The sequence below is a fragment of the Mauremys reevesii genome, linkage group 3, assembly GCF_016161935.1.
Source record: "Mauremys reevesii isolate NIE-2019 linkage group 3, ASM1616193v1, whole genome shotgun sequence".
NCBI lineage: Eukaryota > Metazoa > Chordata > Testudines > Geoemydidae > Mauremys > Mauremys reevesii.
Genome location: NC_052625.1, coordinates 101580922 through 101602110, shown reverse-complemented (window position 1 = coordinate 101602110; position 21189 = coordinate 101580922). Strand labels below are relative to the sequence as shown.

At 42.0% G+C, this 21189-nt stretch overlaps 1 protein-coding gene across 1 annotated transcript in view; it reads left to right on the top strand.

Moving 5' to 3' along the window:
• GRM1 (glutamate metabotropic receptor 1) overlaps window positions 1-21189 on the top strand; it is a 286217-nt gene that overhangs the window by 213631 nt on the left and 51397 nt on the right. Inside the window, exons 9-11 of the mRNA XM_039532360.1 lie at window positions 5175-5343; window positions 7381-7507; window positions 13635-14565. Coding sequence (XP_039388294.1) covers window positions 5175-5343; window positions 7381-7507; window positions 13635-14565 — 1227 coding nt within the window. The remainder of the gene's footprint in view (window positions 1-5174; window positions 5344-7380; window positions 7508-13634; window positions 14566-21189) is intronic.

Here is a 21189-nt window from a genome sequence, read left to right as displayed (position 1 = left end):
AAGCTCCATTCTGTATTCAACACTTTGTCAATTAAATAAAGCAAAGAGCAGTGGAACAGAACAGACTGCCTTTTCTGTGACCTTTTGTTTTACAGGGATAGATGAGGAGACTGTGTCCCTGGGGAAAAAATGAGATTTTAATATTTCCACATATATGGGAACCATTCTCAGACTGTGTTGGAGTAATGTTTTAAAATTTAATAATGTTATTTATTTATAGAACAAGAGAAAACAAACAATATTTACTATTATGTTAGCAAATATTCAGTGGCTGAATTTCCCAGCACATTATCAACTGAGCTCAAAGTAACATCTTAAGCTGTAAAACCCCCAACTTGCGAGCAGCCCACCCAAATTAAGTGAGCTGTCAGTGCATTTCTGGTCATTCAAGCAAAAGGCTTTTCAGCTTTAGTTTGCAGTATTTTTATGTAAATAAATAAATAAACCCCTACGAGACCGAAAAGAACAAGATTCCTGTCTTGAACACTAACATTTATACTATATTTTATTTACAAAATCCTTTAGCTATTGATGCTTGTAAGCCATCACTGATTGTAACTGTAGACGGAGATGATCACATCGTCCATAGTTAAGGTTGCCTAACGCTTTCTATTTCCTTATAACTCTATCCAACTTTATCCACTTGTCTGAAATTTTCCTAGACGTATTTTCTGCCTTACTCTGAATATATTTTTTAAATGGTTTAATGAAAAAGTGTGGGCCATTTCTGACAATGAGCATAGAGAAAAACAGGTTCAACTATTCCTCCTCTCCGCATCCCACCGCCTCTGTCTTTGAAGAGCTCTCATGTTTCCCTGCTTGGCAGCAAATGTTTGAGATCTGACAGGATAGTGGGAGAGTCAAAGAATGCCTTTTGCTGTCTCCCTGGAAAACCACCCAGACTTGGTCAAGTTAAAAGCCTCACTTGGACTTGCTCAGTAGAGATTATTGGGGATTTACTGGTAAAATCTCTGAATATTTCATCTGCAGTGAGTCTGCCATGAGCCTTCAAAATGATAGTCAAAAGCTAGAGCTCCAGAATGGGAAATGGTAGGGGAGTGGCAAGAATGCAGCAGCCCCTCCCTGCTCCTCTCACTTCATCTCCCCTTTGACTCAAGGAAAGGTGCACCTGATTGGGAGCTAGGAAAATAATGGGTTCTAGTCTTAGCATTTCTTAACACCTGACTTTGCAGCCTTAAGATTGTTTTAATGTAGCTTATTGCATGTAATATATTATAATGGGCATAATTCGTGCTGCCATATTTAAGGATGAGATCCAACTTCCTTAATTGCCCTCATTTTTCAATGGCTCACAGCTTTCTCAAATTTCTTTTTGGCTGGAAATTTCTCTGCTTTGTTGCAGCTGGCTGAGATTTTTTTAAAACAAGTCTGAGACAAACATTGATACCAATGTGTGAGTGGAGGGAAACAACTCAACAATACCCCACACCTCATTGCCATGTATTCAGAGCAGAACTTTTGTGCATGCACATATAAAAAAGAAAGGCAAAGAAGAAGAAATAAACTTCCTACCCAATTATCTGTTCACTCAGCTTGTCTGGTAGATCTCATTATGACTAAAACTTCAAGCTCAGTCTTAAAGCTGCAAGCACTGCTAAAACTTTCCACGTGTAAGATTTTGTAAGAGATTTCCGTTTGCATACTGTATACATTGACAGCTGGCTAATAATGACAGCACAAGAGGGATAGTTAAGATGAAACTTAAAAAAAACACATTACATGGTATAAACTAGCATTAATGCAACGTCAGTCAAGACTTAGCACATGCTGAGATAAGATTTAAAGGCAAACCACCTATATAGACTCAAAGTTCTATGAAGGCAATGTGAGCCTTTAATAAGCTTCTGTCTCCTCCCAGAGATTCACATTCCAGTACAGAGTACATGATTATACATCTGTCTAATTCAAGGTCATAATAGGAAGGAAATAACTACTAATGCTCATTTATACTCATGTATATCACATCTACATTATAATGGACCCTGAGGATACTGTTTCATGTAGTACCGCACAGTTTATACACAAAGCTATTGAACATCAGAATTTGTTCCTTTTTCATATTCTCCCTTTATAAGAACAGGGAAGTGGGGAGGAATTGCCTCCTGATTACCTTGAAATGGGTCCCTTTTCTAGACTCCTTTCTAATTAGCAACCAAAGCTCTCATTCTGCAGCAACACAGCTGGACCTCTGTACATGTACAGAGCTGTTCTGAAGTGAGTAGCGCCCCATACATGATCTGCCCACTGTGACGGGCATTCCCAGGGTGCAACCTGGAACTGGGGTACTGCTGAGCCCTCTGTCTCACCAACCTGGGCTCCCACTCACACTGTGATACCGTGACAAGCTGCCGTCCCCTCCAGGTCCTGCACTCACACAAACGTTCACAGGCAGGAACACCCGCAGCTAAGGCCTGGTCTACACTAAGAATGGGGGTCGAAACTAGTACGCAAAATTCAGCAGCGGAATGAGCGGCGTGAATTCGAACTACCCCTTTCGAACTACCTCACAGGCAGACGCGCGGAACCAACCCTCTCCGAACTCCGTCTCTCTTCTCTAACCCTAACAGCCGCCGAGAGGGAGAGAGTCGAACTAGCGCTCGCGGAGAGAATCGCCCGGCGTCAGATCAGAGCCGTTCAACTCGAAAGTCGAACTCACCGCCGCGCGCCGAGACCGCGGGCGGTAGTAGACTGTTACATGAATGCTCTTGCCAGCCACTCATGAACCAACAATAGAGAGGCTCCAGCCAACCCCCCACTGCTCCCTAGCCTTGTACCCTTGAACTATACCATCCTGCCCTGGTCAGAAGCCTGACCACTGTAAGTTTATTACCCAGTCCACTACTTCTACAAAGAAAAGTGGACCTGCACCAGCTTTTGTTAACTGAGCTAAGATTTTTCCAAGCACTTCACTCAAACCACACTGTTTTTAGGTAAAATATATAAAACAGATATATTAACTACAGCAAGACAGATTTTGAGTGATTATAAGTAATAAGTGTATAGATCAAAGTAGATTACCTAAGAAATATGGGAGTGTCAGGGTGTTGCTTTGGGGTACAGAGTGTCACACTCACACGGAGCCCCACTGACTTCAGGGGAGCTCAGTATTGGCAAACGGGTCTGCCCACGCAAATGTAGTTGCAGGATTGGGTCCTACAGAAGCATGGTTGTAATGGATCCAGCTTCTCTGAAAAGTCTCTAGAAAAGACCATATACTGCCAAAGATATGCAAACAAGAAGATAATGAGAGGCAGGCAGATAGAAGTTCGGAGGCTCGTGCACATGGAACTGCAAAGGTATCTGAATTTTTTTAAACCAGCAAACCAGATTTTATTTATTTGAACCTCTGAGGGGAAAAGAAAAAAATTTCGGTGTGATGAGCCCTTTATCCAGAACCAACCACCTATTCCTAACTGTTACCAAGGGCACAGACTCCTGTGTGCCCTTCATTCCCCAGCCTATATACATTAGTAACACTTCAGAATAAAACAAACATTCTCACCTCAATATAAATGTAAAGATTCAATCTGAGAGAACTGAAACAATCACATAGAAAACTAAGGCAGGGACTCTCAGCCTTAGAAAGCAGCACATATTTCTCAATTTACAGTCCAAATCACAATTTCCAGTTGCAGCCTTTTCTCAACCCCCCACCCCCCTTAGATCAAAACACTCCCCCGCCTGCCACCCACAATGATCTGCTTCCCCATCTCTCAAGAGCCAGCCTGTCTGTCTATCCTCACTTGTGGTACCTCCTCCTTGTGCTGCTCTCCTCTGTTCATTCCATCACTCCCGCTTATTTTCCCCCATGAAATTACAGTGGTTAATCATCACTTTGCACAAACTACAGGCAGGGAGAGAAAGCAGGAGCAAAACAATTAGCAATAAAAGACTTTCACACATCAGTCCCAGCACACAGGGATGACAGGGTGTGATGGTGGAGGGTGAAGACGGGTAGCTGAGTGTTTACAGAAGCTGCGTTATTCCTTTATATCAGCCTTGGGAAATTCTGTTCTCTTGCCTTGGGTGGGAAAGTAGATTTTTGTGTCTGGGCTGATACATTTGCCTGACAGTCTTGCAAGGCTATCTTATGTTAATTGTCAAATCTGTTTTTTTGTTTGTTTGGGTTTTTTTTTAAATATAATTTATGTCACTCTTGTTTGTTTAGTTTGAATATATTCATTAGATGATGATTCCAGAATCCATAACACCATAGTGCCCTAATGCAGAGCTAGATTGTGACTAGCCTTAATGTCGCCACACAAGGAAATTAGTGGATGTAAAGATTTCCCCTCGCCTACCGTTGCCCCTTTGTGTGGTCACATTAGGCCTACACAAATCTTACCTCCAGGTGCTGGAGGAACACAAAGGGTACATGCTCCCCACCTGGTCTCGGAGTGAGCAACTGAGGAGAAATGGGAAGTAGGCAGAGCCTGGACTCCCTCTCCCCAGATGTCACTGGAGACTGGATGTCTGCAAGGGAGGTCAATATGTTGCACCCTGAAAAAGGCTTTAGCAAAGGACTTTCCATCCAGAACAAGTGGAGATTGTCTTATGAGGAGCCGTATTCTCCGAGATACACTTCCTTCTGGGACAGCACAGTTAGACACTGCACCTTACTGAGGGTTGTGCATAAAAGGCACAATCTAGCCCTTAGAGGATACCTACCAGTAAATAGTAGAAATTAGTGGTGCCAACTCTGGTGATTTTTATCACAAGTCTCTCAATATTTGGTGGGAATTTTTAAAGCACCAGCCTCTGGAGTCAAGTGATTACATGAGAATTGCAGCTTTCATTTTTATTAAATTAAATTTCTAGCCCTCATCATTGCAGAGAAAAGCTTGAAAATGTGACCCAAATGTAACCCGAAAGGTTCTGAATCAGAAGGCAAAGAAAAGTAACTAAAAAATGTATTACTTTTATAAAACTCGTTATTTTTAAGTCATCCTCATGATTTTGGGGGGTCTGGCTCAGATTTTTGAAATCTTGGGGTTGGCAATATTGAATAATGAAGAAGTTGGTAGCTCCTCAAAGATTTTAGAGTTTTTGGAGCAGAAATCATGAATTAGCTGGTTTCCATGAAGAAGGAGAGTCAACAGATTTAATACTTGTGTCCAGGAGGCTCCACTGTTCTCTCTGCTTTCGCTTCCCAGGTATGACATCATGAATCTGCAGTACATAGAGCCCAACAGTTATGACTATGTACTCATTGGAACCTGGCATGAAGGGGTGTTGAATATTGATGACTTCAGGATTCAGATGAACAAAAGTGGAATGGTCCGGTCAGTGTGCAGTGAACCTTGTTTGAAGGGTCAAATTAAGGTACATCTCAGGAGTTTTTCTCTATATTATGTATCCAGGAAGATCCATATTAATGAGACATGAATAACAGGCCTACATTTTTTTCACCAGGTTTGAGCAAACAGATTGATGAAAGGGTCTGGCTTAGAATTTCTTTACTTTTCAGTTATAATAAGTGTATAAAAAGGCAAGACTATATAAAGACTCATAGATCAACATTTACAAGAAGTCAAAGCCTATTTCTTATGCAAAAATGTACTAGCACATGTGCTTCTGTATCTATACCTTCAAATCAAATACAAATAGAACCTGAAATTTACAAACACCTCTGGAATGGACGTTGTTTGTAACTCTGAAATGTTCCGTAACTCTGAACAAAATGTTATTGTTGTTCTTTCAAAAGTTTACAACTGAACATGGACTTAATACAGCTTTGAAACTTTACTATGAAGAAGAAAACTGCTGCTTTCCCTTTACTTTTTAATAGTTTAAGTTAACAGTACTGTACTGTATTTGCCTTTTTTTCCCCCCCTTGTCTCTGCTGCTGCCTGATTGTGTACTTCTGGTTCCAAATGAAATGTGTGGTTGACTGGTCAGTTCATAACTCTGGTGTTCGGAACTCTGAGGTTCTAGTGTACCCAATCTATGCAAATACTAGCTTGTGAGTGTACTTTTGGGGGTTTATACTTATTGAAAATTCGACAGTTATTTAGACAGTTCTAGTGCTATAGAATTAGAATCAAATTTCAGCTTGTGCCACTGCTGTAAAATGTAACAATAAGAACAACATGATTATTTTTGTCATTACCCAGTACTTATTATAACTGCAGTTCTCTTGGGGGGCTGATTTTTAAAGTGGTATGCACTGCAGGAGTAAAATTTTTGTCCTGTCAACAGCACCTGAAAGAAAAAAAGATGTTTATCTGTTTGTACCCTATGCTTACCGCAGGAGATGTAGAGAAACAAATGAAATCTCTATCTGTTTACCAAATAATAGCACTCATATCCAGCTACAGGTAATTTGCCACCTGCCATGTCCAGGTGGCATAAAGACAAATTGAAGCAGCATCACAATAATGTGGGCACAGTTAGTTTACAAGGGCAAGATGCTCCCATTGAGGAAAACCACCCTCCCAAAACAGCTTCCCATTTCTAATTAAATTCAAAATGTGTAAATAAGTACACTTGCCTTCTTCCTTCCAACCTGGCTTCATAAAACATACAAAATGTTTGGAGGGACAGCGTCAACATTCACTGACCTCTAAAGATACTATCCATCCCTAAAGAAGAGTTTTGAGAATTATACAGTGTGTCCATGTATATATGTGTGTATGTGTATATGAATACACACACACGCACGCACACACACAGCTTGATCCAGCTCCCACTGAAGTCAGTTGGACTCTCTCTCTCCATAGATTGCAAAAAGAACTGAAGTTTCTGTACAAAACTCAATAAAAACCAACATTTTGCATTTTGCAGCTCTGCATGTGGATGATAGGGAAGATCCTGGAGGAGGGGTAAACTGAGTAAAAGTCTGCTGCAGAGTACTTTGGCCAGCAATATCCACAACTCATTCTTTCCGTTCCCATGTCACCTGGATTGTATTTAATCTGCAACTGCATGTTTGCCGCCACACATTATATGCCCTAGGATCAGTTTGCAGATTCACCTATCCCTCAAATCAAACTTCTTTGGAAGTTTAATTTAAAATATAACACTTTCTGGGTGTGTGTATATTTTCTTATTGAAACTAAGAAAGGAAGCAGAAATTCCGATGCACCGCAAGAGAAGCTGCTTTCATATTTCTAACCTAGCAGAAGTGACACTGGAAACATCCTGAGAAAGCTTATTCTTGTGAGAGTTCAAGCACAGGTTTTAGCCCAAAGGGGTACAAATAGGTCTCCAGCTTTGAATATTCATCCACCCTTAGAAACTTCCCATCACCAGTGCTCAGACTGCACTGTTTTACAACACTGTAGGTAGTGCCGGCCTGCTGTAGAGACTCATGTGCCGTCTTAGAAAGGATCCTGTCTGAGGGTATTTTTTGTGTTGCAGGTTATAAGGAAAGGGGAAGTGAGCTGCTGCTGGATTTGCACCCCTTGCAAGGAAAATGAATTTGTGCAGGACGAGTTCACGTGCAAAGCCTGTGACTTGGGCTGGTGGCCTAATGCTGATCTGACAGGTAGGGAAATCGCCCTGGCATACACATTCTCACTTAACAGCCTGCAGCAAGACAAGTGTGTGGTTGTGTATAAGGAGTAAGCCAGAATATTAAAAGGACATTTTAAACACAAAAAGACCTGTAAAATGTAGATCTCTCCATGGGTGCAACCTCTGGCTCTACTCTGTACAGTGTGAGGAAGAAGGGCCAGGTGAGTATTAATGTATGCTCACAAATATTTACAGGGGAAAATGACACATTCTATCACTGTCACACAAGTTCAGTTAACATGAACGTTGATAAAACTGCCAACATTATTAATTAATTAATTACAGTACAATCATTGCTGTTTTTTTACCAGTGATATTGCAGGAGCCAAGTGCACCAGCTGATTTACTTGACATCATGTCAGTTCATTCCAGCTTACAACATGGAGCATCCTATCAGGGATTTGTGGCTGTTTTGCAAAACTTCCATGTCTTTCCCCACATTTCCACAGGAGTATCCCCAGGCACAGCAGATGCAGAGCACCATCCCACCCCAACCCTGCCTCCACGGGAGTCCTCAGCACACGGGAAATGTCAGGGAAGTTCTGGGGAGTGATGGTGTTGGGATGGGATGTGGCTAGAGCATGTCTCCACCATGGCTACTCTACTGCTGGATTACAAGTTAGGGCAGTCCTCTGGGCTATTCTAATCTGTGCTGGTGGGTGAGTTAGCTGCCATCTGGTGGCTGGTGAGATGCAAGCACCTGTCCGAGACATCTGTTCCTGGGCTGGGCTCTGCAGTGGTGAATCAGGCCCACCAACTCTAAAATTTAGGGGTCAAGGTGGATAGTCAGCTGAACATGAGCTTCCAGTGTGATGCAGTGGCCAAAAGAACTAATGCGATCCTGGGAGGCATAAATAGGGGAATCTCGAGCAGGAGTAGAGAGATTATTTTACCTTTGTTTTTTGCAATAGTGAGACCACTGCTGGAATACTGAGTCAGTTTCTGGTGCGCACAGTTGAAGGATGTTGATAAATTGGAGAAAGCTCAGAGAAGAGCCCCAAGAATGATTAAAGGATTAGAAAACATGCCTTATAGTGTTAGACTCTAGGAGCTCAATCTATTTAGCTTAACAAAGAGACAGTTAAGGGGTGACTTGATTACAGTCTGTAAGTATCTATATCGGGAATAAATATTTAATAATGGGCTCTTCAGTCTACCAGAGAAAGACATAACCTGATCCAGTGGCTGGAAACTGAAGCTACACAAATTCAGACTTGAAATAAGGCATAATTTTTTTAAAGTGAGGGTAATTAACCACTGGAATAATCTACCAGGGGTTCTTGTGGATTCTCCATCACTGGCCCTTTTTAGATCAAGATCGGATGTTTTTCTAAAAAATATGCTCTAGACAATATTTTGGGCAAGTTCTATGGCCTGTGTTATACAGGAGGTCAGACAAGATGATAAAAATGGCCCCTTGTGACATTGAGATCTGTGAATTTATGGGCGACCAGATTCATCAGGATATTCACACTGATTTAGCCACCTCAGCAATACAAAGCAGCTGTAACCCTGACTAGCTGGCTAGTTAAACTGGATTTGCAATTGCTTTGGATTGCTGACACTTCACCGAGCGGCCAGAGTCTATTAGTGCCCCTGCCCTTCTGCTAAATGTCTTCTCTTTGTGTATTGAGCAACAGGATGATATTTTTACAGGGTAAGAAAATACATTGATCACAGAGTGAGGAAATAAAGTGGTATGTGCTGGAACATAGTCATATTTCTGGCCTTTAATAAAACTTTCTGGCAACAAGATGTCACCAGTGGTCTTCATGCATGGGTCAGAGTACTGTTTACCTGGTTGCTGAAAATACATTTCCAAGAGATGTTGCATTATGCAATATAATAGAGCAAGGCTTGGGGGTTTTTTTGTTTGATTTTTTTTTTTGTAGTGTGGGGAATTGATGATCTACCCAGCTAAAATAATTTTTTAAAATGGTAATGACCTAGAAAACTTGATCTACTTTTTTCTAGTTTGTGCAGTGCAAAAACAGGAACTTCTCAGTAAAGAAGCAAAGCAAGGGCATTGTGAAGGATCAGTATGCACTCAGGTGAAAGCCAGTGCTACCAGCTGCTCAAAATAGATCCTAAGGGAGAATCTCAAAATGACAACCACTGCCAAAAACGGGTTAAGAAAAGGTCTCCATTATCAGTGCTGCAAAAACCTCAGAGACTGTTGCAATCTGCTGATGGCTTTTTCACTGCAGTGTAGCAGGTCATTTTGTGTTTTTTGTTTGCTGTCTGTGGGGATTCCATCTCTACAAGAAGATTTGATTTTAAAACAACAGCAGCCAAACTACAATGCAACCACCTAATGTTGTCCCAGAGAACATGTGGTACAAAAAATATAAACCAAAATGGCAGCCAGCATCACTAGCAATTTCTTCCTGTTCAGTTGAGATATTTTTTTTAAAAAACCTTACTGCTGTTTTCTTGAAATGCAATAAATAAGTGAAAACCTATTCACTTGTCAACCCATCCTATATAAAAAGTCATTTGATTTAACTAAATTCTGGCATGTAGTGCTTATTTTAACCACTTAAGATGGAATGCTCTTTCCTTGCAAGCATTGCTCCCATCAAATGTGCTTTTTTAAATCTTGGTTTTTTTCTGTTGTATTTACACTTCACCAATCACCATGTAAGCTAGGCACAGATATTATCATATTGCATTCAAGATTACTTTTTCCATTCCCTTTAAATCTTAGATGATACAAATATGTATGGTTCTCGGCTGCTTCCCTCACAGAAGGAGGTTCTGAAATCCTCCCTTTCTTTTAAAGTTCCCCAAATGTCTAGTATATTATTTCCTTAGACATATTTCTCAAGGTCCCTGTTATCCCACTTCAAAGGCTGAATAACTCTGGTGTTCAGCATTGGTTAACGACTTTCTTTCTTTCTTTTTTTTTTTTTTTTTTTTTAACTGTCAAATGGTTTACAGAAAATCTCCTCACCTGCAAGTTTGCCCAGTAGAATAGAAGTCACAGGACAGGGAGAATTTCTCACTGTGAACTATATAAACAGTATTTTTTCTCAAATTAATTAAAATCAATATTTTGGGGCCTTTTGCTGGGAACCTCCTTTTGACAAGTGATATCATTTATCTTATTAGAATTTATGGAAAGGGAACAAATGTCAGAGCTAGAAAGTCCAGGTTCTTCCACCTTTAATTAAGCAATAAAACAAGAAAGGACAAGGAGTTTTATGGGGCTATTACAATATTCATCGTAAAGGTCTTATGCCTTCAGTTGCCTGAGACATGTATTAATGATCTCAGGAAACACCTCTGTAGTATATTGTTGGTCTTATAATATGAATATCATTAAAAAAAAATAAAAAATCAATTAGCCTTCTGTCCTGAGAAATGGTTCATAGTTCACTGCATATCTTTTCTGTCTGTCTTTGTCTTGCTTTACACAGCTTCCCTAGCCCCATGTCCCTCTCATTCAGATGCCAGTCAAAGCACTCCACTAATGTGAGCAGTTCATGGCTGGGGATGGGTGTTGTGGAATGTAGTCAGCCCACACAGAGCATGTTGTGGCTCTTAGGGCTTGTCTGAACATAGAAATTGCACCAGTGTTTCTAAACAGGTTTCTGTGTCTTATAGACTTAAAGCTGTGTGTGCGTTTAAATGCTATGTTGAACCGGGGCTGAGGCATTGAATATGTTACCTATGCTGGAGGAATGAGAATGTGGCTTAGTGTTACTAAATCTAGATTACACATTACATATTAACTCTTCTAGTGCCCATAACAGTGCTGCAGTACTGGCATACCAATCAAGAAAGGAGCTTTGTTTAATATTAATCAAAATGCTCAGTTGCTTCTCACAGTTAATCTATTATAAAAGCAAAATGGTAGCTGATTCTACTTCTGTTTCTCAGTGCTGTTGTGGCTATTGGCAACGGGCTTCCAGGTCTAATTAAAATCTTTATTTTCAATTACATTTCACCCTGAATACGTGGCGAGAAGTGCTCCTCACCTCACCACATGAGCTTTGAGTACATTTGCTTTTCTTTTAAACCAGCTCCTCCAGCTGCAAAAATTAGCATTGCCATTGCTGCTGTTATAGGCAGTGCAGATAGTGCCACCTGTGTTTAAGGCTGCCCAATGCTTTCTACTATAAACCCCTCTTTTCATTTGCTTATCAATTAGCCAACTTTAACTATTCAGGCTGAAATTGTCCATGCCACGTGTCTGCCTCAGACTGAATTTTTTTGCTTTGGTCTGTATTTTTTTGGAAAATTTCAGCAAATACGGTGCAGCTGTTTTTCAAAATGAGGTTAGGGAAAATATGTTGGTTTGGCCATGTTAAAAAATGCTTACATCTGTTTCAGTGAGGACCCCCCCCCCACACACACACACACACACTATGGAGCAGGGACTTGAAATTTGGTAGCGGTGGCATCTGATACCTTTTCCCATCCAACTAAATTTGATCACATTATGAGTCTCTGGAAATCTCAGTGCGCACATGCTCAGTAGAGACCTCTCTGAAGATTCCATCTGTACTGAACATGCTCCATCCTAGGGCTTCAGGGGTTGAGAGGGACTTTTCTGACAATTGGTCTTCACAGCACCCAGGGCCAGTGCAGTGCTAGACACCAAAACTGAGAGCAGCCAGGCTATCTCTCCTGTGCTGTCAATGCTACCTTTGCTGGTCCCCAAGCAGGGAGGAGGAGAAAGAGAAACAACTCAACTTGATTGTACAGCTGTTGAGGAGTGAGAGCACAACTTGGATGACAGGGTCAGGGTGCAAGTGGGATTAGGATGAGGAGCCAGGTTGTATGGAGGGAGGCACTGGGATGTGAAGCTTGAGGGGAGGATTAGGGACTGGGACAAAGAGTGGGAGTGGGCCGAGGAATTGGAACATGGACACAGATCTGAATGAGGTGGGGGCGAGCAAAAGATGGTTAAGAGGAATTGAGGTGGACAGGGAGGACTGGGACTGGAAAGAAGACAGGCTGGAGGGTCTAGGTTGTCAAAATGAAGGTTGCCTGCTGTAATTCTGGCACTTCCTGTCTTTTGAGTGTTTGACTTTGCAGCCTTAACATTCTTTTAATTACTTGTAGTTTTTAGTATGTAATTTAGAGAGTGGTAGCACCTAGAGGCCAACTAGGTCAGTAGCCACAAAGTTTCCTTTAACTCTGGCTTGTGAAAATCCTATCCAAAGTAAGCCCCATTTATTACAGCTACTTCTTTTTTACTAGGAGTAGGTGATATCCTTCATACCTATTTTCAAATACACACACACACATTGTGGATTTGACTGTAATGGCATTGAATTCATGTTATAGTTAGAGGAGAATGTGTGAAGGAGCAGAAAGAGAAAAAATCTAATGAAAATATAGACAGGAAATGGAGCAAATATCTGGAAAAGGGTAAATAGACAAACGATAAGACAAACATTTTAATGAAAATGTGCATATATGTCATACATATATGTATATATACACACACACATACATGGTTACATATCTATCTATCTATCTATCTATTATATAGGGATACTCAGTTGTTCTAGTCTAGCTTTTAGCGGGGTTTCTATCCCAAATAAATAGGCTTGCCTTTATTTTTTCTTATAAAATCTTATAAAATCACCCCTAGAAAAATACATGAGTTTAAATTACATTAGTTTTGCAAACACACAAAATAGTTTGCAAAGTTTGAAAGCCTTGAACTTCCCATGAGATCTTCCGATCCCTGCCCAAAACTGTTGATAACCAGCACCTCACTGTTGTTTTAGTTAGGGTGAGGGTGCTGGTCTTAGCAGCAAGGACTTGATCACAACTCAGCCTCTGAATTGTTCTGTTCCCCTTGGAAAGTCACTTAAACAAAAATTGTAAAATGACTCCACTATTTCTGGAGTTTGTTTTTGGGTGCCCAGTGCAATAAGGACACCTCAAATTAATGAATGCTCTTTAATGTATTTAATCTTAAACTTTCTGTTCTTTAGTTTAGTCATCTGTAAAATGAGTGAAATAATCCATTCCACACTGGTTTACACTGATGTTTGTACTTTAGTTTGGGATTCAGAAAAGTAGTTTATCCTTCTAGCAGATCCCCTTCTAACACTTTGTTTCTTTTCTGTACACTGCAGGCTGCGAACCCATCACTGTAAAGTATCTCCAGTGGAGCAATATAGAGTCTATTGTGGCTGTGGTCTTCTCCTGCCTGGGGATTCTGGTCACCATGTTTGTCACCCTTATCTTTGTGCTCTACAGGGACACCCCTGTTGTCAAATCCTCCAGCCGGGAGCTCTGCTACATTATACTTGCTGGCATCTTTATGGGTTATATCTGCCCTTTCACCCTTATAGCTAAGCCCACCGTCACTTCCTGCTACTTCCAGCGCCTTCTGGTGGGACTCTCCTCTGCCATGTGCTACTCTGCCCTTGTGACCAAAACCAACCGCATTGCACGCATCCTGGCAGGGAGCAAGAAGAAGATTTGCACCCGCAAGCCACACTTCATGAGTGCTTGGGCACAGGTGGTCATCGCCTCCATTTTGATCAGTGTGCAGCTGACGCTGGTAGTCACACTGATCATCATGGAGCCCCCTATGCCTATTCTCTCCTACCCCAGCATCAAGGAAGTCTTCCTGATCTGCAACACCAGCAACCTGGGTGTGGTGGCCCCAGTGGGCTACAATGGACTCCTTATTATGAGCTGCACTTATTATGCCTTCAAGACTCGCAATGTGCCCGCCAATTTTAATGAGGCCAAGTACATTGCCTTCACCATGTACACCACCTGTATCATCTGGCTGGCTTTTGTGCCTATTTATTTCGGGAGCAACTACAAGATCATCACCACCTGCTTTGCAGTGAGCCTCAGTGTGACAGTGGCCCTGGGGTGCATGTTCACTCCCAAGATGTACATCATCATCGCCAAGCCTGAGAGGAATGTCCGCAGTGCCTTCACCACCTCGGATGTGGTGCGTATGCACGTTGGGGATGGCAAGGCTCCTTGTAGGTCCAACACATTCCTCAGCATATTCCGAAGAAAGAAGCCAGGTGCTGGAAATCCAAAGTGAGTAATTGATTGTGTGTAGTACGTGTCTGTCTGTCTCTTTCTCCTGTTCTCTTTCGACCTACAGTAGATTGCTGTATTTGTAATAAGGTATGTAATGCTATTTCATCGTGTCTGTGGTAATGAGGGTAGGGCTGGGATAGATCTAGAATAGTCACCTACCCTCTCAGGTTCTCTCTTGCATTCTGAAGGTAGCTTTGTAGGTAATTCCCTTTTGGTGCAGGTCATTCTGCAGCAGAGTAACCAAAGCTCCCTCTTTCAGCTTCTCGTCTTTCAGTGTGTACCCGTTTGAAGTGCACTGTATTATTGCCCAAACTGAGGTGCAAGTGTATTCCCACTCCCCCGAAAAGTGGACCAGAAATCTGTGGGTGACTGATTATCAATCACACATATCTGTCAAATGGCCACTGGAATCTGTATGTGAAAGTACAGGGTCTTCCATTCATTCATAGGGTAGCCTTTTGTGAAACTCTGTTCATGATTGTCATCAAACTGCACCCCTCCATATTGTGTGCATTTTATTTAATTGGCAGGATTGTGAGCAATATTTTTTTAATAATTGGCACTGTTAGTTTGAGTAGTCCTTGTTCCCAGTGGTAGAGTTTGCCTCAAAGAGTCACAAGGATTGAATGATCATGATGACAGTTCTGCATTTATCACCTGTTTGAATATATTCTTCTCACTAATAATGGAAAATAACTAAGCTACAGGACAGAAAAAGAGAGAGAGAGAGAGAACTGTCATTTCAAGCAACGACTCCCTGTGACCAGCTGTCTGAACACTAGCATACTTTGTTTTCCTATTTCTTTAATAGCACCATAGGTCTGTAAAGAGGCATCACAGTACTAGACACAAGCTTAGAGTACTGGTGTTGGAGTTGTGATCAAAATGTAAAAAAACAGGAACCAAAGGAGGTGGAGTCCACATTTCAGAGCTTTTTAATAGCATCAAAATTCAGTTAAGTTCAATCCATTTGTCTATACTGAACCATCAATAAGTTCGTTGAAGTTCTCCATGCTGGTTTCACTTTACTTTGCACAGGAACCGCTTTCATATCTCTCTGAGATGCAAGGGGGATACAACTAAGATGACATAAAACTCCTGCTGTGATCAATTTTGATTTCATACTACATTACTCTTTAATTTATCAGAAGGTGGGGGGTAAAATAAAGGGCAAACATAAACAGTGGGAATACACAACTCAAATCAAGGAGGAAGCAATGGGAGTACACACACCGAGTCCTAAGCTGATGCAAAGAAAGAACTATGAATAGCAGTCAATTTTTGAGAGACCATCTTTGAGTGAAATATGTTCTGGATTGTAATATAGTATCAAAATATTGACCATGGTAAGTCATAGACTTGTGTTCCTTGAAGGTAGGTAGATATGGCGATCCAGCTCTCACCAATTCAGTGGAAGATATATCGGGCCTTAGATCTCTCCAAGAGAACAGTATATTTCATTTGTTGGCTCTACTATCTAATCTTTGGCTCAGGCTGCCAGAAGAGGACTATTGTGTGTTTTGCACCATGAACAAGATTGGCCATTTAGTTCTTTGTTGTGCTTAGTTGACTTTTTTCCTAGTTTAATAGAATAGAATCTTTGAATCTGCTGAGGCTTTATCTGTTTTAAAGGATGGGAGAAGAAATTTATTTTGAACAGAATTATAGTCACAGTTTATAAAATAAATTTAGAACAAAGCATATAATACAAGAACATTTCTCCTCATTAGAAAACAGCTTTCTGAACTGCATTTGTACCTTATAAAAATGATAGAAAACTCAGCTAAGCTCTACCAATTTTATTTGTTGCATATGTTTTAATAAGTATCTCTTGACATTTAGTTCCTTTCTACCCAGCATGTGTTTAGTTGTATGGAACAAAAAGTCTTCAGAGCACTTTTAAACTGTGTTCTGAACTAAATGTTCATTAGTCAGTTAATATGCCTTCTGTATTTTGTGTGTAGTCAGGTTTCTGGATTTTTTACATGCCAGAATTCAACCTCTTGATTGGCTACTGTTGTCTGCTTCATTTATGTTAGCACAGAAGTGGGAGCATTACAGGCTTGCTTGCTGAGAGAGAAACTTCTACAGACCTCTGTCTCCAAATACAGGACATAGTAGCATTGCATACAAGAAGAAGGTTTTTGATAGCGAGACGATGGGGCATCGTAGATGGTAGCCTCAGGATTATGAAGGCTGCTCAAGCCCCCAGTAGGATTCATTTTCAAAGCTTGCAGGGACAGTGGGGAGAAGATGTAGGCCAGGGGTAGGCAACCTATGGCACTAGTGCCGAAGGCAGCACGCGAGCTGATTTTCAGTAGCACTCACACTACCCGGGTCCTGGCCACCGGTCCAGGGGGCTCTGCATTTTAATTTAATTTTAAAGGAAGCTTCTAAAACATTTTAGAAACCTTATTTACTTTACATACAACAATAGTTTAATTATATATTATAGACTTATAGAAAGAGACCTTCTAAAAACGTTAAAATGTATTACTGGCACACGAAACCTTAAATTAGAGTGAATACATGAAGACTCAGCACAGCACTTCTGAAAGGTTGCCGACCCCTGATGTAGGCAGACAGTGGGACTGATGAAATGGAAGAAGCTGAATTTGCTGGAGGCTTTGAATCTGAAATCTAGCTTGAATGTGAGAAAAAATGTTTGAAATATAAATGCAGTCTATAAGCATATTTAATGCCCAAAGGAATAGCACTCTGGCTTCCTTCCAGCTCTTCTCCTTGGCTTTTCCAGTTTCAGGATTTATTTTCAGCTTTTCCTCTCTTTGCTTTGGTGTGCAGACCCTTTTCTATTCATCACGTTACTCTGCTTCTTGATACTGTAAATGCCTTTTTTTGGAGGCCATGCTTGCTGCTTATAAATGGTGAGCAGCACTCTTTCTGAGGGGCTTTTATCCCAGTTTCTTTCCACTGTCTTTCCTCTTGTTTACTTGTTGTCTCCCCTCTTCCCCATTTGTTTGCAGCCTTCTGATTTTTCTCATTGTCTCTTCCTGCTACTAATCCAATCAGTTCCAATTCCCTTACACCTCTTAGGGTTTGTCCACACACAGAATTTGCACTGGTTAATTTAAATTGATTTTAAAATAATTTAGTCAAATTGATGCTTTACCTTTGGACATTCTTATGTTGGTGTAAAACTGGTTATAATTTACAGGTGTGAGTTAAACTGATATAAGCCAGGTTAAACCAAGGTTTCCACACCATGTAGGGGAAAACATCAATGACAACCAGATGTCACAGCTGAATTGAGCTCTGCAGGGCAAATTGCATAGTAATGATCTTCATCTTCTTCATCAAAAAAGAAAGGCATATTGCCTTTCCTAATTTCAGCTGTGCTGTCTGCTTCATAGAATCATAGAATATGATAGGGACCTCAGGAGGGTCATCTAGCCCAACCCCCTGCTCAAAGCAGGACCAATCCCCAACTAAATCATCCCAGCCAGGGCTTTGTCAAGCCTGACCTTAAAAACTTCTAAGGAAGGAGATTCCACCACCTCTCTAGTTAACCCATTCCAGTGCTTCATCACCCTCCTAGTAAAAAAGTTTTTCCTAATATCCAACCTAAACCTCCCCCACTGCAACTTGAGACCATTACTCCTTTTTCTGTCATCTGGTACCACTGAGAACAGTCTAGATCCATCCTCTTTGGAAACCCCTTTCAGGTAGTTGAAAGCAGCTATCAAATCCCCCCTCATTCTTCTCTTCTGCAGACTAAACAATCCCAGTTCCCTCAGCCTCTCCTCATAACTCATGTGCTCCAGCCCCCCAATCATTTTTGTTGCCCTCCGCTGGACTCTTTCCAATTTTTCCACATCCTTCTTGTAGTATGGGGCCCAGAACTGGACATAGTACTCTAGATGAGGCCTCACCAATGCAGAATAGAGGGGAATGATCATGTCCCTTGATCTGCTGGCAATGCTCCTACTTAATACAGTCCAAAATGCCGTTAGCCTTCTTGGCAACAAGGGCACACTGTTGACTCATATCCAACTTCTCGTCTATTGTAACCCCTAGGTCCTTTTCTGCAGAACTGCTGCCTAGCCACTCGGTCCCTAGTCTGTAGCAGTGCATGGGATTCTTCCGTCCTAAGTGCAGGACTCTGCACTTGTCCTTGTTGAACCTCATCAGATTTATTTTGGCCTAATCCTCTAATTTGTCTAGGTCCCTCTGTTTCCTATCTCTACCCTCCAACATATCTACCACTCCTCCCAGTTTAGTGTCATCTGCAAACTTGCTGAGGGTGCAGTCCACACCATCCTCCAGATCATTAATGAAGATATTGAACAAAACCGGCCCCAGGACTGACCCTTGGGGCACTCCGCTTGATACCAGCTTCCAACTAGACATGGAGTCATTGATCCCTACCTGGCAAGCCCGATGATTTAGCCAGCTTTCTATCCACCTTAGAGTCCATTCATCCAGCCCATACTTCTTTAACTTGCTGACAAGAATACTGTGGGAGACCATATCAAAAGCTTTGCTAAAGTCAAGGAATAACATGTCCACTGCTTTCCCCTCATCCACAGAGCCAGTTACTTCGTCATAGAAGGCAATTAGGTTAGTCAGGCATGACTTGCCCTTGGTGAATCCATGCTGACTGTTCCTGATCACTTTCCTTTCCTCTAAGTGCTTCAGAATTGATTCCTTGAGGACCTGCTGCATGATTTTTCCAGGGACTGAGTGAAGCTGACTGGCCTGTAGTTCCCTGGATCCTTCGCCTACACTTTTTTAAAGATGGGCACGACATTAGCCTTTTTCCAGTCATCTGGGACCTCCCCCAATCACCAGGAGTTTTCAAAGATAATGGCCAATGGCTCTGCAATCACATCCGCTAACTCCTTTAGCATCCTCAGATGCAGTGCCTCTGGCCCCATGAACTTGTGCTGGTCCAGCTTTTCTAAATAGTCCTGAACCACTTCTTTCTCCACAGAAGGCTGGTCACCTCCTCTCCATGCTGTGCTGCCCAGTGCAGCAGTCTGAGAGCTGACCTTGTTCATGAGCACAGAGGCAAAAAAAGCATTGAGTACATTAGTTTTTTCCACATCCTTTGTCACTAGGTTGCCTCCATCATTCAGTAAGGGGCTACACTTTCCTTGACTTTCTTCTTGTTGCTAGCATACCTGAAGAAACCCTTCTTGTTACTCTTAACATCTCTTGCTAGCTGCAACTCCAAGTGTTATTTGGCCTTCCTGATTTCACTCCTGCATAGCTGAGCAATGTTTTTATACTCCTCCCTGGTAATTTGTCCAATCTTCCACTTCTTGTAAGCTTCTTTTTTGTGTTTAAGATCAGCAAGGTTTTCACTGTTAAGCCAAGCTGGCTGCCTGCCACATTTACTATTCTTTCTACACATCAGGATGATTTGTTCCTGCAACCTCAGTAAGGATTTTTTTAAATACAGCCAGCTCTCCTGGACTCCTTTCCCCCTCATGTTATTCTCCCAGGGGATCCTGCCCATCAGTTCCCTGAGGGAGTCAAAGTCTGCTTTTCTAAAGTCCACAGGGGCGGCTCCAGGCCCCAGCTTGCCAAGCGCGTGCTTGGGGCAGCAAGCCGTGGGGGGCGCTCTGCCGGTACTGCGAGGGCAGCAGGCAGGCTGCCCTCGGTGGCTTGCCTGCGGAGGGTCCGCTGGTCCCGCGGCTTCGGCGGACCTCCCGCAGGCGTGCCTGTGGAGGGTCCGCTGGTCCCGCGGCTTTGGCGGACCGTCTGCAGGCAAGCCGCGGAAGGCAGCCTGCATGCCGTGCTTGGGGCAGCAGAATTCCTAGAGCCGCCCCTGAAAGTCCAAGGTCTGTATTCTGCTGCTCTCCTTTCTTCCTTATGTCAGGATCCTGAACTCGACCATCTCATGGTCACTGCCTCCCAGGTTCCCATCCACTTTTTCTTCCCCTACTAATTCTTCCCAGTTTGTAAGCAGCTCTTCCCCTAGTTGGTTCCTCTAGCACTTGCTCCAGGAAATTGTCCCCTACACTTTCCCAAAACTTCCCGGATTGTCTGTGCACCACTGTATTGCTCTCCCAGTAAATATTGGGGTGATTGAAGTCCCCCATGAGAACCAGGTCCTGTGATGTAGTAACTTCTGTTAGTTGCCAGAAGAAAGCCTCGTCCACCTCATCCCCCTGGTCTGGTGGTCTATAGCAGATTCCCCTCACGACATCACCCATGTTGCTCACACTTCTAAACTTAATCCAGAGACATTGGCCAAACCAGACAGTCTCTACGTAAAAGAATAAATGGACACAAATCAGATGTCAAGAATTATAACTTTCAAAAACCAGTTGGAGAACACTTCAATCTCCCTGGCCACTTGATTACAGACCTAAAAGTCTCAATATTACAACAAAAAAACTTCAGAAACAGACTTCAACAAGAGACTGCTGAATTGGAATTAATTTGCAAATTGGACACCATCAAATTAGGCTGGAATAAAGACTGGGAGTGGATGGGCCATTACACAAAGTAAAACTATTTCCCCCATGCTTATTTCCCCCTCCTACAGTTCCTTACATCTCCTTATCAATTGCTGGAAATGGGCCATTTTCATTACCACTACAAACAGTTCTTTTTCTCTTCTTCTGATAATAGCTCACCTTAACTGATCACTCT